At 43.9% G+C, this 18126-nt stretch overlaps 1 protein-coding gene across 4 annotated transcripts in view; it reads left to right on the forward strand.

Moving 5' to 3' along the window:
• Positions 1 to 18126, forward strand: part of Dock8 (dedicator of cytokinesis 8) — a 178872-nt gene that overhangs the window by 113915 nt on the left and 46831 nt on the right. For 3 of the 4 annotated variants that reach the window (XM_013018441.1, XM_013018443.1, XM_013018445.1), the window contains 7 exons: positions 1196 to 1360; positions 2813 to 2982; positions 4802 to 4897; positions 9468 to 9563; positions 14050 to 14199; positions 16368 to 16481; positions 17844 to 17999. In XM_013018441.1, coding sequence (XP_012873895.1) covers positions 1196 to 1360; positions 2813 to 2982; positions 4802 to 4897; positions 9468 to 9563; positions 14050 to 14199; positions 16368 to 16481; positions 17844 to 17999 — 947 coding nt within the window. The remainder of the gene's footprint in view (positions 1 to 1195; positions 1361 to 2812; positions 2983 to 4801; positions 4898 to 9467; positions 9564 to 14049; positions 14200 to 16367; positions 16482 to 17843; positions 18000 to 18126) is intronic. The other variant, XM_013018442.1, reaches the window with a different exon arrangement.

An 18126-nucleotide genomic window follows, 5' to 3' on the forward strand; every position in this document is an offset into this window, starting at 1 on the left:
CTTATTTATTTTTGGTGGTACTGAGGCTTACACTCAGGACCTTGTGCTTGCTAGCCAGGCATTCTACCACTTTATCACTTGAGCCACGTCTCCAGTCCCCTTAGTTATTTGATAGGTAAGGTCTGGTATTTCAGCCCTGGACCCACCTTGGACTGCGATTCTCTTACCTATGCCTCTTGTGTACTGGAGATTGCAACTGTACACCACCATACCTGGCTTGTTAGTTGAAATAGAATCTTACAACTGGGCTCTGGTGGCTCATGCCTGTAATCCTAGCTATGCAAGAGGCTGAGATCTGAGGATCACAGTTTGAAGCCAACCCCAGACAGGAAAATCCATACATGAGACTTTTATCTCCAATGAACCACCAGAAAACTGAAGTGACACTGTGAATCACAGTGTTGCTCACAATGACACAGTGTCACGGGCTAGAATACTTAGCCTTGAGCAAAAGAGCTCAGGGACAGTACCCAGGCCCTGAGTTCAAGCCCCAGGACTAGCACCAAAAAAGAAAAAAAAAGTCTGTACAGTGTGACAGCTCATTTCTAATCATTGTGTGCTGTCAAAAAATCTGTTTTGTTTCATTTTGTTGTTGTCTTGGTACTGAGCCTTGAACTTAGGGCCTTATACTCTCACTTGGCTTTTGCTCAAAGCTGGTGCTCTATCACTTAAGCCATACCTCCGCTTCCAGCTTTTTGCTAGTTAATCAGAGATAAGAGTCTCTTGGACTTTTCTGCCTAGGCTGGCTTCAAGCCTCAATCCTCAGATCGCAGCATCCTGAGTAGCAAGGATTACAGACGTGAGCCACCAGCCTTGTAAGGCTCACGGGAATCTTCTTGGGGTTGCAGATTCGGAAGCTGTGTGTTCCCAGTTACATGTCAGACAGATTCCCATGGATGCTGATAACACTGGCCTACAGACCCCAATTTATAACTCCAGAGAGATGTCTGGACATGTCTTGATTGTAAAGAACCCTCCTGCCCACAAGGAGGCGGTAGATAAAAGGAGAGGATGTGGACATATCTATAGTCAGCGGAGCCAAGATGGCTGGAGCGAACTCAAGCTCCCCTGCTCAGGGGGCTTCCCCCATCCTCAGCTGAGCCAGTTTAGTTCAGGTGATGATCAACTGTCAGGATTCACGATCGCCAGCCTGGAGAGCAATCCCCTCAGGTTCATGTACCTCTCGGTTCTTCAGCCAACTTCTCCCAGTTCGCCTTCGAGTCTGTGGTGGCCATTGCCAACAGCCTGCACAACAGCAAGGACCTGAGCAAGGACCAGCACGGGAGGAACTGCCTGCTGGCGGCCTACGTGTACTACGTCTTCCGTCTACCTGAGCTGCACAGGGATGTCTCCAAGTCGGGTAGGGCAGCTCAAGGGGAGAGGGGGCAAGGGTACCCCACTTCACCCCATCGCCATGTAATTCGAAGTAACACACCATGTCCGAAAGTTCAGTTTTGCTTCTCAGAATATAAGACTGAAGTGCCAAAATGAAGTTTCTTTCTAGATCTTTCTTCCTCCCTGTTTTCCTCCCTCTTGTGTCTGCTTACCCAATAATTTATGATCCTTCTTTAAATAATTAATAAGTGTTGACTAGTGCCTAGAATTTTAGGGCAATAATGATGAGGAAAAAATCGCAGCTATACATGGTGGTAGTGGTAGCAATGGTCCCTAAACTTTCCTTTCTTTAAACTTCTTTAATTGTTATTATGAAGGTGATGTACAATTACATAAGTCAGGTAGGGTACATTTCTTTTTGTTGTTGTTGGTGGTGGTGGTCATGGGGCTTGAACTCAGGTCCTGGGCACTGTCCTCAAGCTCTTCTGCTCAAGGCTAGCACTCTACCACTTTGAGCCACAGCATCAGTTCTGGTTTTCTGGGTGGTTAATTGGAAGTAAGAGTCTCCTAGACTTTCCTACCTGGGCTGGTTTCAGACCATGATCCTCAGATCTCAGCCTCCTGAGTAACTAGGACTACAGGAGTGAGCCACCAGCACCTGGCTACATTCTTTTTGGTCATTGTCACCCCTTCCCTCATGCTCTCCCAGTTTTTCCTTCTCATCCCCACACTACAAGTTCGTTTTCAGCATAGTGTCTAGTAAGTACCATTACTGCATTTGCATAAACTCTTCATTTAAAAAAATCCCTTTTCCTATTTCCCACCAAGTAAACTTCTGAAATGATAATAATCAGCTATGAATGATTCTTCTTGATTACATATGTAGATAATCATAGCCAGCACCTCTGGGTGGTGTGACATGAAAAACTGGCACCGACAGAGCTCACAGAACTGCGCCCCGAAAAACGGGACTTAACTAGTGTGCAATCTCTGTCACGTCCAACAGTCATTTCAGTGGACTTTTACAAACCTGTGATACTAGTAGACGGACTTGGTTTATTTATCCTAAGACTCAAGTACCTCTGGAGTTTCCTGTGACTTTGCTTCATGACCTGCAAGGTTATAACCCATTTGACTTTTGAGCAATGAAAAACAGAGTTCACATGTGTAGCTTTTGTGGAGAACTCAGAAGTTGTGGCTTTCCTGGGGCCTGAGTCCCAGGGACAGGGACAGGGTGATGCCCAGGCTGGGTCTCCAGTTTCCACAGCTCCTCTAGCTCCTGGTGCCATTTACCTCCCCTCTAAAACATTAACTGCGTCTCCAGAGGGCTGTAATAATGATGTTCTCATGCAAGGCTTAGTCTGATCGGGTCTCAGTCCACAGCCCACTTTCCCTGTTCAGGTCCTCCTCATAAACTCTAAGTGACTCTGATCCTCTCTGTCTGTGGACATGTCTCTGTCTGTCGGATGCTGTGCAGGTGGACCCACATCTCTCTCTGACCCTCGCTACCACACGTACGGACGGACATCTGCTGCAGCTGTGAACTCAAAGCTGCTGCAGGCCAGGGTGATGAGCAGTAGTAACCCAGACCTGGCGGGCACCCACTGTGCTGCGGACGAGGAAGTCAAAAACATCATGTCTTCAAAGGTGGGGCTTCAAATACTTGTGGTGTATTCCATCGACACATAATGATTGTGCACGTTTCTAGGGTTCCCGTGTGATGTTTTAATGCAGATGTCCAAGGTATGGTAGTCAAATCGGGATGTATAGGATATCTGAACATCAATGCTCAAAACAATTTTTTTAATGTAACTGTTTTGGGAAATTTGATACAATAGTGTGAGTTGTAGAACTTCTGGCTAACGTGAAGCTTTGCAAAGTCCTTCTCATTTTACAATTGGAACTTGAAGAAACCACACGGAGCAACTACTGCTGTTGTCCATTGCATTGGTTGGAGTCTTAATGTTGAGAGGCATGATCAACCATCTTTTCTTTTGAACCCAATGGAAACAGTTCTGAAGGTGTAAGACTCCTACTTCAGGATCTGCTTAGAACTAGTGAATGCAACTAGGAGAGTTTGAGAACAGAGCTGGTTTACCCACTTGGAGTCAATGAATACCATGAGTTTTGTTTGCAATGGGGTGAAAAGAAAATCACTTTAATTTTTTCTGATGGCAAGACAAGTTTTTTTTAGTCTTTTTTTGTTTGTAATATCTGCCTTCTATATTCAGTCTTATCCTAGCACCAAAAAAAATATTCCAAAATTAAAGGTTTATTTTTAAAAATAACACTTGTATCTCATACCTTTCTAATTGTTTTACTTCTTTTGTTTTCTTGTTTTTTGGTGCCAGTATTGGGGCTTGAGCTCAGGGCCTGGGTGCTGTCCCTTAGCTTGTTTTGCTCAAAGTTAGAGCTCTGAGAGCCACAGCTACATTTCCAGTTTTGGAAGGTTAGTTGGAAATAAGAATCCTAAGACTTTACTGCTTGGTCTGCCTTCGGACCATGATCCTCAGATCTCAGATTCCTGAGTAGCTAGGCTTACAGGCATGAGCCACGGGTGCCTGCCTTTTTACTGCATTAACATTTTTTCTATGTTCTTAAGGCTATTGTATACATATAATAGTCAGCTACTCTGAAACTCTTCTGGCTTTTATTTTCCAAGACATCACAGTGACAAGTTGAAATCGTCCATGGTGGAAATATTCATAGCACAGAAACTGACAGTGCTCTGTGAGCCCCCCACCACCACCAAGAGCTGGAGCTGGCTCTAAACTGCTCCTATGCTTCCTACTCCTGTTTAAGGCCCCTTGAGTGATACCATTTTCTGATTGTTCAGGAAAGTGACCTGTGGCTAGAATTGACAGCCCTGATCTTTATAGTTTCCTTTAATAAGGCTATTAGTGATTTTCAATTACATACATAGTTAATCAGCTCTGGGAAAGCATGATATGAAAATCAAGGGAGTTGTGTAGACTGACCTAGCACTCTTCTAATTGTTTTGTAGCAAGGGTAGATGATTTTGTCCAGCCAAAACAAAAGGGCATGATCTTCGTTTCTGAAGGAATTTTTGACAATGTTACTTTAGGAGATTGGATGTGGTACCACATTCAGCCTCCAGGAGACACTGTTCCCACATTTTTTTTCTTTTTATTCTCTCCCAATAAAGTTAGAGACGGACTATTGAGGAGACTCGTTGGTGTCCAATTTGTAACTACTTTTATAGGCTGACACACTCCAAACTATTAATCATGATTATCTTAGGAGCAATCAAAAATAAATGTGAATTTGCTCTGTTTTGTTCTATATTTATATGTGATGATTAGTTTACCTCTGTAACCAGAAAAAAAAAAAAGTAAGAAATCCATAAGCAGTGTATTCTGAGGTTGGCATTTCCAGGTAGTTGGCTGACTTTTCCAGTGTGCCCCTTTTCCAGTGTGACTGTTGGGTTGTGGTTTATGTGTTTCAGATGTCTGATCGCAACTGCAGCCGGATGTCTTACTATGGTTCTGGCAATAACGATGTTCCAAGTTCAATGGCAGCTCCAAGGCCAGCCAGTAAAAAGGTATGGAGCAGGACAGTGTGAGGATAATCCCACAAGGAGTTGCCTGAGCCTATGATTGAAAATGGATGCTATCGAAGTATCTATTGTTCCTGTCTAGATAGTCTTGGGCACGCACAAGGCATACATAAAAACTCTTTCATAATTTTCTCATTTGGGAGCCATTTACGTTCTCAATCAATAGCTCACAAACTTAGCCATTATATTAGAATTACCTAGAAGGCTTCTTAACACTGCTGGCTGGACCCTATTCCCAAAGTTTCTGGCTCAGTACATCTGAGCTGGGGCCCAAGAATGTGTTTTCCTAACAAGTTTCCAAGGACCACATTGAGAAATAGGGATCATTCATTCTTCCCAGAAGTGAATGCCAGTAATTAGGTGTAAGTTATTTCAGTACTGTATGAAGTACAGTGAAAATGCTTCCTCGTGAGTCTACTTATGAGTTGAGAAACTTCACGAAGTGAGGAATTCCTCAAACCAACGAAATTCCTCATTGTCCTAGCTGATGTGCTCCGACCGACAGATGGACAGAAAGTCAGCTGGGTTACCAAGGTTCCTCTTCTGCTAGACAACCCCAGCATCTCACTATTAGAGTAGCTACTTCTGTTGAGGTCTTGAGCATCTATTAAAATCTGTATGTATGTGTGTCTGTGCGCATGTGCGCACGCACGAGCAAGCATGTTTGTATGCATGTCTACCTGCCTGCCAGTACTAGGGCTTTATAGAACTCAAGGCCTGAGCACTGTAGCTTAGCTTTTTTCCTCAAGGCTGATGCTCTACCACTTGAGCCATACCTCCACTTCCAGCTCTGTGTGTGTGTGTGTGTGTGTGTGTGTGTGTAATTGAAGAATCTATCAGACTTTCCTGCCCAGGCTGGCTTTGAGCCATGATCCTCAGATCTCAGCCTCTTGAGCAGCTAGGATTGTAGTGTGAGCCAGCCAGCAGCAGCCAGTAAGAATATCATGCAATCCTAGGTTCTTGGGAGAGAGATTAAAGGATGATGGTTCAAGACCCATATGCGTATAAAAGCTTGTGAGATTCTTTTCCAACCACTGACTTATACCTGGTGGCACATGTTTGTTAGCCAGCTATGGAAGGAATTATAAGGACTACACAAAGAAGGATACACTTGTCCTCCCTAGCAACATGAAGAAGTATTAGTAGGAGGATGGTAGCCCAGACCAGCCTGGGCATAAAGTGAGACCCTGCCTTGAAAGTAATTCATACAGAAAATGACTTATGCTTATGCTTAAGCTACTTATTAAGCTATTAAGTGGTGTGGCTCAAGTGGTAGAGCAAGTGTAAGGCCCCAAGTTGAATCCCCAATACTACTACTACAAAACCAAATATGCTGACTGCATACAGTAAGTCCCCCACCATTTGCAATAGCCAGCAAGACAGGACATGCCAACCTTTGGAGGGTCAGAACCTTTGGCCTTGAGGAGGGAAGGTTCACTGGGCCTTGCACTGTGGCTTTTGCAGGAATGCAGCCCCGTTCTGTCCGCTGGGAGGTGCCAAGAGTTATGTATAAAAGTGAAAGACACTGTCAGATTAAGCATTGATTGGTCAACTACCCTAAACTACCCTAAACTTAGCAGTCGGAGCCCCTTCTGCAGGAACTGAGTACAAGCACCACTTTCCTTCTTGAAAAGAAAACCACTCCCAGTCAGGCGCTGGTGCCTCACGCCTGTAATTCTAGTTACTCAGGAGGCTGAGATCTGAGGATCATGGTTCAAAGCCAGGTTTGAAAGACTCTTAACCCCATTTACCCATCAGAAAACCATAAATGGCACTGTGGGTCAAGTGGTCGAGAGCTAGCCTTGAGCACAAGGAGGCTCAAGGACAGCATCCAGGCCCTGAGTTCAAGCCACAGGATCGGCAAAACAAAAAACACTCTTTGCCTTCAGCCTGACTTCCTTAAGGTCATGTTTGATTTTGCAATTGCCTTATTTGATCTGAAATAACCAAAAGTAAATCATTTCAGGGGGAAGTGTAAGGAAGCCCAAATGTTTCCTTCATAGCTCAGCAAACAGAGCTTTGCTGCTTGGCTGTTTTATATAACCTCTGGAGCAAGGTGTTCTGGTAATAATGTTGCCTAGTAAGCAGCATAAATTACTTTAAGAAGCCGCTTAGCCTTGTCTAATCTCTTCCTGCCATAAGACTCTGATAGTCAGACTGACCTATTTCCAGAGGCTAACATTGAAGTGGGCGGAGCGAGCTTGTCTTTCCTATTTGGGAAGATGGAGACGTAGCAAGTTATGTCACGTGCATCGCTGACCACCTGCTAGATTAAAACTCAACCCCATGCCCGTCCCATATGGCGCAGCCTCTCAAAAGTCAACAGCAAACACTTATGCTCACAAATATGAAGATTACTGGCATTTAACCTACCTAAAGAAAAAAAAAGGCAATCAGTTGATAACCTGACCTGACTAGTAATGGAAGTAATTTGAGAACACTGTGCCAAGATTTTCTGTTTGTCTTCTTATTTAGCTAATTAGATCTCTAATTTTAATATCCATAACTCTAATTTCCATAACCTTAGGAAATCATAAATTTGGTAGTATGTTTATTGTATTCTCTGGGTGATTTAAAGGACTGAAAAGAGCAATCATTGTTATAATCCATTTTTGTTTCGGGTTGACTTTAAACTTTTAATTTCCACAGTAAAAATGTAATATTTAAAGCCAGGTGCTGGTAGCTCGTGTCTGTAATCCTAGCTACTCAGGAAGCTGAGATCTGAAGATGACAGTTCAAAGCCAGTCTGTGGAGCAAAAGCCAGAAGAAGAGCTGTGGCTGAAAGTGATAGAACACTAGCCTTCCACACAAAAACTCAGGGACAGCAGACAGGCAGAGTTCAAGCTACAGGACTGGCACACACACACACACACACACACACACACACACAAAAGTGATATTTGGGTGTTCAAGTATTTTTAATGTAACTATTACTTGTGCAATATTTACTTGAGGTTATCTGTATTAACTGTAGATTTTTACCAAGTGTAAGTGAATGAAAGCCACAGAAAATTCATAGACATTGTTTTTAGTTGGGCATAACCAATTACCTTGCTTTGCCAGAACTAAAGAGGTCCTCAAGATGTATATTTTGGCTTTATGGTAGAGCATATATTTTGTATCAAAATACCAAAGCTAAAACATTAATATCTTAATGTTTTTACTTATAAATGGATGGTGTTACAACATGAATCTCCTAGAAATCTAGGTACTTATTCCATATTTACATTAAGCATATCAGTCCTCACCATAAGGATCTCTGAGCACTCTCATCCTACTTAATTCACATTTCCACCTTGAATTCTAGAGAAAAGTCATGATCCATACAATGAACCATGCATAAAATGTCACTTGTAGTTAAAAATGACTTTTTAGGTGCCCATGATGCATTTTGAGACCAAGATAGGATCAAGCAAACTGAGAATGAATTGTTAGCTCCACCCTTGGTCCTCAACTTCTTCTCCATCAAACTGGGCACCACTGGTCCATGCCTATAATCCTCACTATTCAGAAAGCTGAGATCTGAGGGTCACAGTTCAAAGCCTGTGCAAGAACATCTGTGAGACTCTTATGTCCAATTAACCACAAAAGGCCAGAAGTATAGCTGTGGCTTGAGTAGAGCACTATCCTTGAGCATAAAAAGCTCAGGAACAGTGTAGGCCCTGAGTTCAAGCCCTAAGATCACACACACACACATTATTATTATTATTATTATTATCAAGAACATTAATAAGTATCCAGATAAATTAAAAGATAAGATTGATGAGAAAGGCACCCTCTTCCATAGAGCAGTCAGATGATTTTATAGAGTAGAAGATGTAAGTGGAATAAGGGGTTTCCTAAGCATTTGTCCTAGGAAGATGGGAATGTAGAAGTCATGAGACAAGCCACGATTGTCTATTAATATACAGGCCCCACTCCTAAACCCCTCCAATCACATTTCCCACATGAATCCATAGCAGGATTATGCAAAGAAAAATTGTCCAGACTAGAGTGGACTTAGATGCTCTCTGGTAAGCAGTCCTCCAAGAGCGGCTGATAGCATGATCAGCTCCAGAAACGTGGTGGAAATGCACGTGCTCAAGCCCTCTATCCCAGACCCACTGGCTCAGTGTCTGTGCTTTGGTGCCCAGCCATGTGTGTGCCTTACGGAGCTCTCTGGGGGATCCCGATACACATTCAAACTTGAGAACCATGGCTACAACCAACCAACCTTATGAATGAAAAAATAAAAAAAGATCCAGAGGGCAAAGGGCAGGGTGCACGCTGTGTGGCCTGTGTGCTCGCCCGTCCTGGAGCACTGCCCAGAGAATGCAGTCTCATTGGTGGGCTAAAGTCTGACCCTTCCCACCTAGCTCTCCTGCACAGTGCCTCTGCAGCCTTCTCCTATCCACCAGAATGTTCCCCAGCCTCCGGTTATTTTGGCACAGATCCTACCACTCACTATGTCTGTGGCCATGTGCTTCGACTAGTACACTGGAGAAGAACAGAAAGAAAAGAGGTTTGGTGGACCAAAGCCTCGTGTCACAGGGTGTTTTCTGTGCTTGTTCTTCAGCATTTCCACGAGGAGCTTGCCCTGCAGATGGTGGTCAGCACTGGGATGGTGAGAGAAACAGTCTTCAAGTACTCCTGGTTCTTCTTTGAGCTTCTGGTGAGATTCTTGTGTGTTTCTATGTGTGCACCGTAGGGCAAGAAAAAAAAATGACCTGGTCGCTAAGTGGCTGGCCGTCTCCATATTAGGGATGACCACTCTGTTCACAGAGCTGCTTCTGCTGAAAATCTGGGATTGGCCCTTGAAATCTAAATATCCCTCCCCTCCTATCTGCCTTCCACAGAACCCGACTCAACCTTGACAATTAACAACCAACCTGCCATATTGCTCATGTTCCCCGCCCAGCCAACCCACCATCTCCTCTCTCTGGTGCCACTTGCAACATTTTTCTGTTTCCTTTTCCTGAATCCATTTTCGCCTTTGGGCCATCCAATGTGCAGGGACACTTGCACATTAAACAAATACAGCACGCCCCTCTTTAAAACTCTCCAATAATTTTCAATAGACTGAGAATAAAGCACAGGTCTTCCAAAGGCTCAAAAGCCCTTCTAATAACTGGGCATTGGTGGTTCATGTCTGTAATCCAAGCTGCTCAGGAGGCGGAGATCTAAGGATTGCAGTTCAAAGCCAGCCCGGGCAGGAAAGTCCATGAGACTCTTATCTGTACTTAACCACTAGAAAACTGGAAGCGGAGCTGTGGCTCAAGTGGTAGAGCACTTGCCTTGAGCAAAAGAGCTCAGGGATAGAGGATAAGCTCTGAGTTCAAGCCCTGCAACTAACAACAACAAGCCCTTGTATTCTCTTTCTATTTAACAGATCTCAGCCTCCTGAATCACTAGGATCACACATATTTCTTTTTTACTTCTCTCTAGTACTGCTGAATGAAATTAAGAAAGAGGAAGCAATGTACATTTTCCCCTGACTTCTCAGGTGACCTCAAAACTCACCTGTAATGCATAGGCCTATGTCAACTCTGCTTCGAGTACTACATAGAGTAAAGGTCTTGAGAATTTTGACTCATTCAGCACAGAGTTATGCATCCTGAAAGCCCAGTTGGTTAGAGCAAGTGATGGCAGCTCACGGGTTTTAGGGCAAGAACATCAGCTTTAAGAAACATAAGCCATGGGCTGGGAAGGTGGCTCAGTGGTAGAGTGCTTGCCTTGCATGCCTGAGGCCCTGAGTTTGATTCCTTAGCACCATATAAGCAGAAAAAGCTGGAAGTAATGCTGTGACTCCAGTGGTAGAGTGCTAGCCTTGATCTGAAGAGCTGAGGGCCCAGAGTTCAGGTCCCACAACTGGAGAAAAAAAAAAAAAAAAAAGAAACACAAGCCATATGATTCACTGTCTTTTCTTCTTGAGGAGTGAGAAGCCAGATCTTCCCCATTCCAAAATCAACTTCAGGGCAGTGCTGTCATTGTTATTCATTCCCAGCCACCGTAAACACAGCATTGCTCACCCGCGTGGTTCCCCATGGTGTCATATCGCTCAGCTTCACAGGCGAGTGTGCGTTCTCTGCAGGTGCATGCTCTGTGCGTCACACAATCCCAGTAACAGCTGGCATCTGGGAAGAAGGACAGCGAAGCACATCCCAAAGTACACAGAGCACTTTACTTTATCTGTGCCAGGCACATACTCTTTGTACCACCCTGAGGCAGGGGTCCTAACTGGGGCCTAGAGAAAGCTGGAGTCAAAGAGGTCCACATGACAGGGGCACGAGCCTTACACAAACACTGCCACTGGCATATCACACTGTGGCAAGGATGAAGCCAATAGAGGTGACTGGATGCCAAACCTCTCTATTCTCTGCATTGATCCCCTTCTTGAGCCTCTCATTGGCCAATTCCAGTGGAAGCCAAAGAGAGGGCAAGGGACCCATTGATGCCAACACAGACACCTTTGCAGCATTCAAAGATAAAGAAGGACAAGAAATCTTGAGAAGGCTGTGGTCCATGCAGATGGAAACTACCAGCCCCCAGCCAGGACTGTACAAAGAAATTGATCTCAGACACAGTCCTCCATGAATCTTATAGACTTGAGTCTGTACCTTCAAACCTGCACAGTGCACTCTAGCTGCCTCCTGCCGGCCAGAATATTCCAAAGCCTTAGGTTATTTTAGCCCTAATTCTGCTGCTTGCTGTGTCTGTGGCCATGAGCTTCGGCTAGTAAACTGGAGAACAGAAAGAAAAGAGGTTTGGTGGATCATTGAGGTCCTGAAAGTTACTTAAAAGCAAAATAACATCCCCTCCCAGAAGCTTGAAGAGAAAGAAATAATAGCCCACACCCTGGGCACTCTTAATGCCCAACTGATGCCGGTTGATAGTTGTGATGATGGCCAGGTGCTAATGAACAACTTACTTTGTCTTAAGAACTGGCCAGCACAAACCTGGGGTGCATTTCCCATTTGCTAGTCAATAAGCCCCTTCCCGCAGCTTCTAGAAACTGCTGAGCCAGATCTTGGAGACCAGAGGTACTCCTTCATGCCAGGAAGTACTGCATTGAGGGGTTCTTAAGAGATGCCCCTACTTTGAAGGCCAATATGGGAGGGAAAAAAATTTCCTGCCCTCAACTCAACCTACAAATAATGGGCCAACCATCCATTCATATTTCTGCTGAGTATTCTTCTCTGCAGACTTGGAGACCCAGCAGCTGGCAGGTTGCTGAAGGTCTGAAAAGAGGCCATCAGTTGAAAGTACCATATTGTGAGAATTATTTATTTGGTGGTAAGATGGCCAAACTTACACCCTGAATACCACAGTGAGCTCTAAAAGCATGGGGCTGAGAGGGAGAGGGGGAGCAGCCAGAAGAGAATCAGGGCTGGAGTGACCCAAACACAAAGAACTTGTCTGCTTCCGTCCCTGGCGAAGAGTACAACGAGAGAGAATGCTTTTATTAAACAAAAATGGGGTCAGGGCCCCACCCCCATTCAGATCCTCTCACTAAGTCTGCGGGGTGTGTCCATATCAGTGAATAACCTGGGGAAGTGGTGGTTTCTTATACCAAAGATCTTATATAGTCTTAGCTTCGTGGGTCTTCCCTAAGCTGGCTATGGCATTATCTGCAAGATGGAACACATAAAGACTACTTCTCTGTTTTTCTTATATCAGCCTTCTGTTTTCACTTTGTTTCCATGAACAACAAAACAATATGCCCATCCTACATTCTCTGAGAAAAAAAAAATCTTCTGTTGGTGTAGAAATCTACCCAAATAGTTCTTGGAAATGGAAGTCAATTTCCATGCAATGATCCGGCCTCAAACTTAGGGGCAGATGTGAGCAGTTCAACATCCAGGGCCATTTCTTTCTTGCAGTAACTCTGACTTAGACTAGACAAATTCACGCAAATGACTGCAGAGTATAGGCACCCAACCATGAGACCTTCCAGATTTCCCCCAGGGTCTCTCAGTAATTTCCACCAAAGGTAAGACTCAACTTCTGATAAAACCAAAGAGGGTTGTGTTTACTCATGACTCTCCTAGTCCCTGGAAGAAGTCTAAAACATAAATAGGATCTATATTTTAAATTATAGTAGGTATTTTGAGAGGCAAGGCCAGAGGACGAGGAGTTAATTCCAGGCCAGCCTGGGCTAAATAGCCCCTTTGTGTCTCAGAGCCAGGGAATCGGTTCATAGCTTAGTGGTAGAGTTCTTGTCTAGCATGCACAAGGCCCTAAGTTCAATCCCAAGTACAATAAACAACAATTTGATAGTCATTTAGTTGGTATTATACTAGTCACTAATTGGTACATAGATAGAGTGATTGATTGACATAGCTTAAATTTACAGAAACAGAAAACATCCCATTCATAAACTATAGATTTCTTTTCTGGAAAATCTCCCACTTTCTCTTTCAACTTGGAACTCAAAATAGAAGAACCATGTCTCCCCTATTTTCTTTTCTTTTCCTTTTTCTTTTCTTCTGTTGGTTGTGGTGCTTGAACTCAGGACCTGGTTACTATCCCTGATCTTTTACTGCACAAAGCTAGTACTCTACCACTTTGAGTCACAATTCCACTTCTCGTTTCCTGGCACGTAATTAGAGACAAGAGTTCCATGGACTTTGCTGCCAGGGCTGACTTTAAACCGCAATCCTTATATCTCAGCCTCCTGAGTAGCTGGGATTACAGGCATGAGCCCCCAGTGCCTGACATCTCCTATATTTTCTTTACTACAGTTTCAGGAGCAGCAAATACCATAAGAAACACTTCCTTTATAGCCCTGTGTCATTCTTTGACAGCTGATACTTTTTGGAGCCAAGCCTAGCTCTGCCTCCCAGGGTAGAGGCTGAGGAGAAGAAGAGGGGGTGTCTTTTGACATAGGAGCTAAAGAATTAAGCTCCTGGCTTTGTCAGCAGCAAGAAAGAAGCCCCCTGACTCGGGGTCAAGAAGAGGACACCCTTCCCACCTCCTGCTGCCGTGACAACCATTTGTGTCTCTGAAGCATTTTGTAATCCTGCGCCAGCACCACCAGCACCAATCATGTGTCAGAGTCTATTGTAGGAAAGCCTTTCTTTAGTCTGTCCCCAGTTGGCACATTGTACAAGCGGGTCACCAGCCTCCACGTTGATGACACTTCCCCTGTTCCTCTGTAGGTGAAAAGCATGGCTGAGTATATACATAACCTGGACAAACGTGACAGTTTTCGGAGGACTCGTTTCTCTGACCGCTTCCAAGATGACATAACTACCATTGTCAATGTGGTCACCTCGGAAATTGCAGCTCTTTTAGTGAAGCCTCAGAAGGTAAATTGTGTCTCTTGCTTGTAACTTCCTAAATCCAGTCCGGGGCTTGAACTCAGGGCCCAGGTGCTGTCCCTAAGCTTTTGTGCTTACGGCCAGCACTCTAGACCACATGAGTCATGGTTCTACTTCTGCCTTTTTTGGTGGTTTATTGGAGATAAGAGTCTCATGGACTTTCCTGCCTGAGCTGGCTTTGAACTGTGATCCTCAGATCTCAGCTTCCTGAAAAAGAGGATTACAGGTAAAATGCAATCATGCATGATATACAGTATGTTCCACTAGACCAGGACTGGGAATTTGTATAAATAAATTGCAGTGTGTATCTACCATCATGTAAATAATCATATCAATATAAAAATGGAAGAAATTACTCCTGCTCCTAAGGAATTATACCTTGAAGTTTTACAGAATATAGCAGACTGATACTTGCAACCTGTTCACAAATGGTTCTGAAAAAAAATGTAGGTAGAGTGAGTGAATGCTCATAATGCAAATTTCACACATTGATGGACCTGGTTATAGGATGCGTCCGAGTTCTTTGTGCTGCTCCTGCATTTTTTCTGTGAGTTTGGAATTGTTTCAGAATAAAAGTTTAAAGTATAAATAGAAAGTTAAAAAGGTAACTATGACACTTTATTGACGTGTCCATCATTGAATTTGTATGGTAGCCAGGTGCTGATGGCTCACGCCTGTATCCTAGCTACCGAAGAGGCTGAGATCTGAGGATCACAGTTCAAAGCCAGTCCAAAGAGGAAAGTCCATGAGACTCGTATTTCTAGCTACCCAGCAAGAAAAAACTGGAAGTGGAGGTGTGACCCAACTGGTAGAGCACCAGTCTTGTGTGGAAAAACCAAGGGATAGTACCCAGCTCCTGAGTTCAAGCCTCATTGCTGGCACCACTTTTTTTAAAAAATAAGAGTTTATATAATACCAAGGGCTCAAGAGACTCCTTACATAGTACTTTCTCTTGGCACTCTTGGTTAGACCAGCAGTAGTATCTCCCTATTGGCAGTTATGAAAACAGGCACAAGCAAGGATGACACGTGTTCCAGACTGAAGACTTCCCATGCAGGGATTCAGTCAGGTGAACCCCCAGGGTAGGCCGGGAGAGAGAGGCTACATGGGGGGGGGGGCGGGGAGCCTGCTCGGGGTCTCTCAGTCATGCTCTTTGTCAGACCTCCATCCAATCTCATGACTGCTCGTCTTGGCCTGAATTTCAAAGCTTAAAATAGTTTCAAGTTATATTTTCAATAGTGACCAAGGAAATGGCTGTATCCATCTGAGAAGAAACGTGGAAAGATGACTCCCTGTGACTCTGACGTGTCTGAAAGTCCCTCGTAAACATGAGCATGAGTTTATAGTGGATAAATGTCTCACAGACCTTCCTTCCTGGGCTGGCTTCAAACCCGTAATCCTCAGATCTCAGCCTCCTGAGTAGCTAGGATTACAGGCATGAGCCAATGGCACCCAGTGAGAAGTAATTTTAAAAAGAAAACCAGCCCCGATTCATGCAGAAATGCACCTCATGGAGTATGACTGACCTCTCTTAAGCTGGGAACTCTGCCTGATTGGGGGGAGGGAAAATACTTAGCTAAAAATTGAACCTTTTATCTTGATTAGAATTTCTTCAATAATCCTTATAAATTTAAGAATCTGTTTCATTGAAGACAGTAAATATATTTTAAGTTAGTGTGTCAAAGGGAGAAATAATGAGCTGGGCATTGTGGTATGTACCTGTAAATCGCAGGAGGAGCAACATTCATTGCTAGCCTGGACTACATACAGAAATAAAAAGAAGTAATAAATTCAGGGCACAAACTTCTATGGAGAGAATGAGGTCAAACATATTAAATATACATATATATGTGCATATATACGTATATGTGTATATGCATACATACATATACATCTATAACATGCAAGTTGGAAAAAGATGAGTAGAAGGGAAGACTGAATATTGGCAGTACCTACAGACCTGACAGTCATGGCTGCCAAAAGCACAGTTAGACTTTTCCGACTTAAATCTGTTTCATCCAGTGTCACCCGGAGGGACAGTGGCCGAAATAATTGGACCTGCCTCCTCTAGTATTCCTACCACCAGGGATCCTGGAGTTCACATCCAGGGCTTGTACAAAATGATCTGTATCTGTTTGCAATGTTTGTTTTTCAAGGAAAGTGAACAGGCAGAAAAGATCAACATCAGCCTGGCTTTCTTCTTGTACGACCTTCTCTCCCTCATGGACCGTGTCTTTGTGTTTAACCTAATCAGACAGTACTGCAACCAGGTGAGTGCCTCTGATTCGAGAGTTCCGTTTCTGGTCCCCCATGTGCTGGAATGTTGTTCTACTGCCATGTTAGGCAGCCCTTACCCATGCTTGGGCTTCGTGGGATGTCTTCATGCCTCTGCCGAGGGCACCCTCTCACATGCTCTTCACCTAGACTCTATGTACTGGCCCAGTAACAAGTTCATCCATCCATGGGAGCTGAAATTTGTTAGCAATAGGGTGTGATTTTTCCAATCCAACACGTAACAGAAATCAAATGCCTAGGCAGCCATTCATTGACCAGATCTATAGTTCAAAATATGAGAGCTCTTTTCCCTCTTAGAGTGATGCATTACATTGCTGTTGGGAAATTCTGACTCTGCAGAGCCCTGAAATAATCAGAAAGCGAATTTCACTGAGCACAAAGCAAATATTTTATAATTTATGTACAGTTTGTCAGTGTTAATTGCCCCACTTTTTAAATAAAATTGTTCATTCACTGGCTCCCTCAAGATGCCCGACCATAATTAGAGCTTTAGGTACATGTGTAAAACAACTAGAAATCACCCCCAGCAGACTCAGGTACTGGTGGCTCACACCTGTAATGTTACCTATTCAGGAGACCGAGGTCTGAGGATCACAATTCAAAGCCAGCCCAGGCAGGAAAGTCCATGCGATTCTTGCCTCCAATTAACCACCAAAAAACTATAAGTGGTGCTGTGGCTCAAAGTAGTAAGAGCACTAGCCTTGAGTGAAAAAACCTCTGGGACAATGCCCAGGCCCTGAGTTCAAGCCCCATGACCAACAACAACATCAACAACAACAATAAAAGATGAGGGAAAGTAGCCCAGGCCCTGAATACAAGCCCCCCAACTGGCACAAAAGACAAAAAATGGAGGGGGGGAAGAGAAAAGAAAACACCCCAGAACTAACATCATTCAGTCTTATTCCATTAGTTGTACTCCATCCTGTGTGAGGCTAGCTCTTTAGCATCTCAAACACAAGTGGGGTATTATAAAATAATGTTATACTGAAGACAGACCTCAAGTTTATTTTCTACAAGCCTTGTTGTAGTATTATAGATTTGAAAAAGTGAGGATCAGGGCAGGAATCCTTCTGGGAATAGCTATTAGGTTAAAGTATTAAGGGAAACTAATAAATGGGGGGAAATGATTGGAACAGGGTGAGTGGTTCACAGCTATGTTGCTACAAGGATTGGGAGCTTGAGGCCAATCTGTCCATAGTAAGCTTCTGTCTCAAGAAAAAGAAGAGAGAATGCAGAGAGGGGAATGGGAGAGAGAAAGGATATTTTTGTGTTTGTCAGACTCAACTCCAGCTATCATACAACGCACACTTCTTCCCTCTGTTCACGTCTCTTCCCAGCTCTCAGCCAAGCTCAATAACCTCCCCACACTCATTTCCATGCGCCTGGAGTTCCTGAGAATCCTCTGTAGCCACGAACATTACCTCAACCTCAGCCTCTTCTTCATGAATGCTGATCCTGCACCGGCCTCCCCTTGTCCCTCCATATCGTCCCAGGTAACCAGCAATGAAGGAATCACTGGTTCGGCTTTATTCCATTAGCTTAATGAGGCAGTTCCTGCCAATGTTGATCTTATTAATTCAAAGAAAATTGAAGTGATGATATCAGATCAGTGCACGTAGA

This window comes from Dipodomys ordii, unplaced genomic scaffold (genome assembly GCF_000151885.1).
Source record: "Dipodomys ordii isolate 6190 unplaced genomic scaffold, Dord_2.0 Scaffold40, whole genome shotgun sequence".
NCBI classification, from domain to species: domain Eukaryota; kingdom Metazoa; phylum Chordata; class Mammalia; order Rodentia; family Heteromyidae; genus Dipodomys; species Dipodomys ordii.